This window comes from Monopterus albus, unplaced genomic scaffold (genome assembly GCF_001952655.1).
Source record: "Monopterus albus unplaced genomic scaffold, M_albus_1.0 scaffold583.1, whole genome shotgun sequence".
NCBI classification, from domain to species: domain Eukaryota; kingdom Metazoa; phylum Chordata; class Actinopteri; order Synbranchiformes; family Synbranchidae; genus Monopterus; species Monopterus albus.
In genome coordinates this window covers 38,957-42,191 of record NW_018128463.1, presented here as the reverse complement: position 1 = coordinate 42,191, position 3,235 = coordinate 38,957, and the positions used below count along the sequence as shown (strand labels likewise).

General features: G+C 43.4%; 1 protein-coding gene across 7 annotated transcripts in view; it reads right to left on the bottom strand.

Annotated features, from left to right (window-relative positions):
- The window catches only part of LOC109953222 (syntaxin-binding protein 6-like), a 42,808-nt gene that overhangs the window by 8,060 nt on the left and 31,513 nt on the right, over positions 1-3,235 (bottom strand). For all 7 annotated transcript variants that reach the window (XM_020588646.1, XM_020588650.1, XM_020588649.1 and 4 more), the window contains 2 exons: positions 2,928-3,159; positions 2,734-2,832 (listed from right to left, as the gene is read on the bottom strand). In XM_020588646.1, the coding sequence (XP_020444302.1) occupies positions 2,734-2,832; positions 2,928-3,159 (331 nt within the window). The remainder of the gene's footprint in view (positions 1-2,733; positions 2,833-2,927; positions 3,160-3,235) is intronic.

The window sequence follows — 3,235 nt, the reverse complement described above, 5'->3', positions numbered from 1 at the left end:
CTCCCCTGCCAGTTCTTTCTAGTATCATCAGGCCCGTTTGTTTCTCGTTGTTCTTAGCTTTATATTGTACTCACGTTTTTGTCGCCCTAGCCCCGTTCCAGTCTTGTGCCCCATTGTCTCAGCCTCCTCGCCTCTGTTGCTTCTCCGGACCACGAACCTCCTCAATCCCGCACCATCTCCAGCACGCAGGTCGATGCACAGTCTCCCATTAACTGCATGTACTAACTCTGTCTCCTCAGCAACCTTCCACCACGACCAGCCCAGCAGTGAGTCCCAGCGTCCGCAGCCTGGCCTTTCCCTCATCATTCCACCACTGACTGTTATTCACCTTCTGCGGCTTGACACCCGGTCCCACTTCAACCTGGTCATTCACTTCCTTGTAAGATATCACTGTAAATAAACCGAGCACTACTTGCACTGAAGTCAGCCACCTGGGTCCGTCCTTTTTTTGACTCGCTCACCTCTGTGTCTGAGTGGATCTAACAACCATTCACAGCCACTGTATCAGATGTTTGTAATATGGTTTCATTTCTTCCTTAGTTGAACAATCTAGGCAAAACAAAGAGGTGTACCATCAGTACCAGGAGCTTGCTTGAGTAAATGTACTTAGTTATTTTCCAAAACTACTGTGTTGTTGGTGTGGACTGTAATATAAAAAGGTGTTTCTGTGAAAAATGACCTGGGAGAACTGGGAGATCCTTTGTCAGGAGCCTTACATATATAAGCTTTAGCTGTACTTTAGTATTTTGTCAGCATTGTACAGTAGCTGAATAAACCTTTGTGAAGTTAGGCCTACATTGCACTACCTGCAGTAATTTTTACAGTGCCTTGCGAAAGTATTCGGCCCCCTTGAACTTTGCGACCTTTTGCCACATTTCAGGCTTCAAACATAAAGATATAAAACTGTAATTTTTTGTGAAGAATCAACAACAAGTGGGACACAATCATGAAGTGGAACGAAATTTATTGGATATTTCAAACTTTTTTAACAAATAAAAAACTGAATAATTGGGCGTGCAAAATTATTCAGCCCCTTTACTTTCAGTGCAGCAAACTCTCTCCAGAAGTTCAGTGAGGATCTCTGAATGATCCAATGTTGACCTAAATGACTAATGATGATAAATAGAATCCACCTGTGTGTAATCAAGTCTCCGTATAAATGCACCTGCACTGTGATAGTCTCAGAGGTCTGTTTAAAGCGCAGAGAGCATCATGAAGAACAAGGAACACACCAGGCAGGTCCGAGATACTGTTGTGGAGAAGTTTAAAGCCGGATTTGGATACAAAAAGATTTCCCAAGCTTTAAACATCCCAAGGAGCACTGTGCAAGTGATAATATTGAAATGGAAGGAGTATCAGACCACTGCAAATCTACCAAGACCTGGCCGTCCCTCTAAACTTTCAGCTCATACAAGGAGAAGACTGATCAGAGATGCAGCCAAGAGGCCCATGATCACTCTGGATGAACTGCAGAGATCTACAGCTGAGGTGGGAGACTCTGTCCATAGGACAACAATCAGTCGTATACTGCACAAATCTGGCCTTTATGGAAGAGTGGCAAGAAGAAAGCCATTTCTTAAAGATATCCATAAAAAGTGTCGTTTAAAGTTTGCCACAAGCCACCTGGGAGACGCACCAAACATGTGGAAGAAGGTGCTCTGGTCAGATGAAACCAAAATCGAACTTTTTGGCAACAATGCAAAACGTTATGTTTGGCGTAAAAGCAACACAGCTCATCACCCTGAACACACCATCCCCACTGTCAAACATGGTGGTGGCAGCATCCTGGTTTGGGCCTGCTTTTCTTCAGCAGGGACAGGGAAGATGGTTAAAATTGATGGGAAGATGGATGGAGCCAAATACAGGACCATTCTGGAAGGAAACCTGATGGTGTCTGCAAAAGACCTGAGACTGGGACGGAGATTTGTCTTCCAACAAGACAATGATCCAAAACATAAAGCAAAATCTACATTGGAATGGTTCACAAATAAACATATCCAGGTGTTAGAATGGCCAAGTCAAAGTCCAGACCTGAATCCAATCGAGAATCTGTGGGAAGAACTGAAAACTGCTGTTCACAAACGCTCTCTATCCAACCTCACTGAGCTCGAGCTGTTTTGCAAGGCGGAATGGGCAAAAATTTCAGTCTCTTGATGTGCAAAACTGATAGAGACATACCCCAAGTGACTTACAGCTGTAATCGCAGCAAAAGGTGGCGCTACAAAGTATTAACTTAAGGGGGCTGAATAATTTTGCACGGCCAATTTTTCAGTTTTTTATTTGTTAAAAACGTTTGAAATATCCAATAAATTTCGTTCCACTTCATGATTGTGTCCCACTTGTTGTTGATTCTTCACAAAAAATTACAGTTTTATATCTTTATGTTTGAAGCCTGAAATGTGGCAAAAGGTCGCAAAGTTCAAGGGGACCGAATACTTTCGCAAGGCACTGTATTTCCCATAATGCAACAAACAGCTTTTTTGTTCATTAATCCCTATTTGACTGCCTTCTGATGTAAATATATAGCACAATTGCAGATAACCCTGCTAACATCACTCAAACAGCCCCAGAGTTACTGTAGTTTCTCAGACTACTGACAAAATGGACAAAGCTCCTCTAACACCACAGAAAACATTATACAGCCATTTCCACAGGCTATTACTAACCATGATTAGTAAACATCTATGGTCAGTAAGCACATTACTTTTAGTACCCCATTAACCGCTGCCTTACCTCGACCTGGTGATCGACTTTGGTTTGCAACCATCATTTTCTTCAAGCGATTTAAAAAGGCTTTACAGCGGTAGATAACCAGGTTCATGGTGCAGGCGTCTGAAAGAAAACGGTCAACACATTACAAATGGGGTTATTCACATATTAACTAAATCATTTTCAGAATATTGCTTATTTCATTGATCATTTGGCACCTCCTGTGAGCTTGGACTGGCAGTTGATGAACTCTGTCTGCCTGGGAGGAACATAGCTCTTCTTTCGGGCTTGCAGGATTTTGGATTCAGATCCTGGTGAAGAGTGACTAGGACCAGCTTCAACTTCATGGTGAGCGCCCTGACTTGCTCTGCCCAGCTTGCCCAGCTTCCCAGCTTTTCCCAGACTCCCTGCTTTGCTCTCCCAGTAGGTCTGGCAGGCGTGGTACAGAATCTGGACAAACAGGCACTTCTCTGCTGATGAGCTGGCCACCCACTGGTCCACAGCATTGTCAAATACCAAGTCAAAT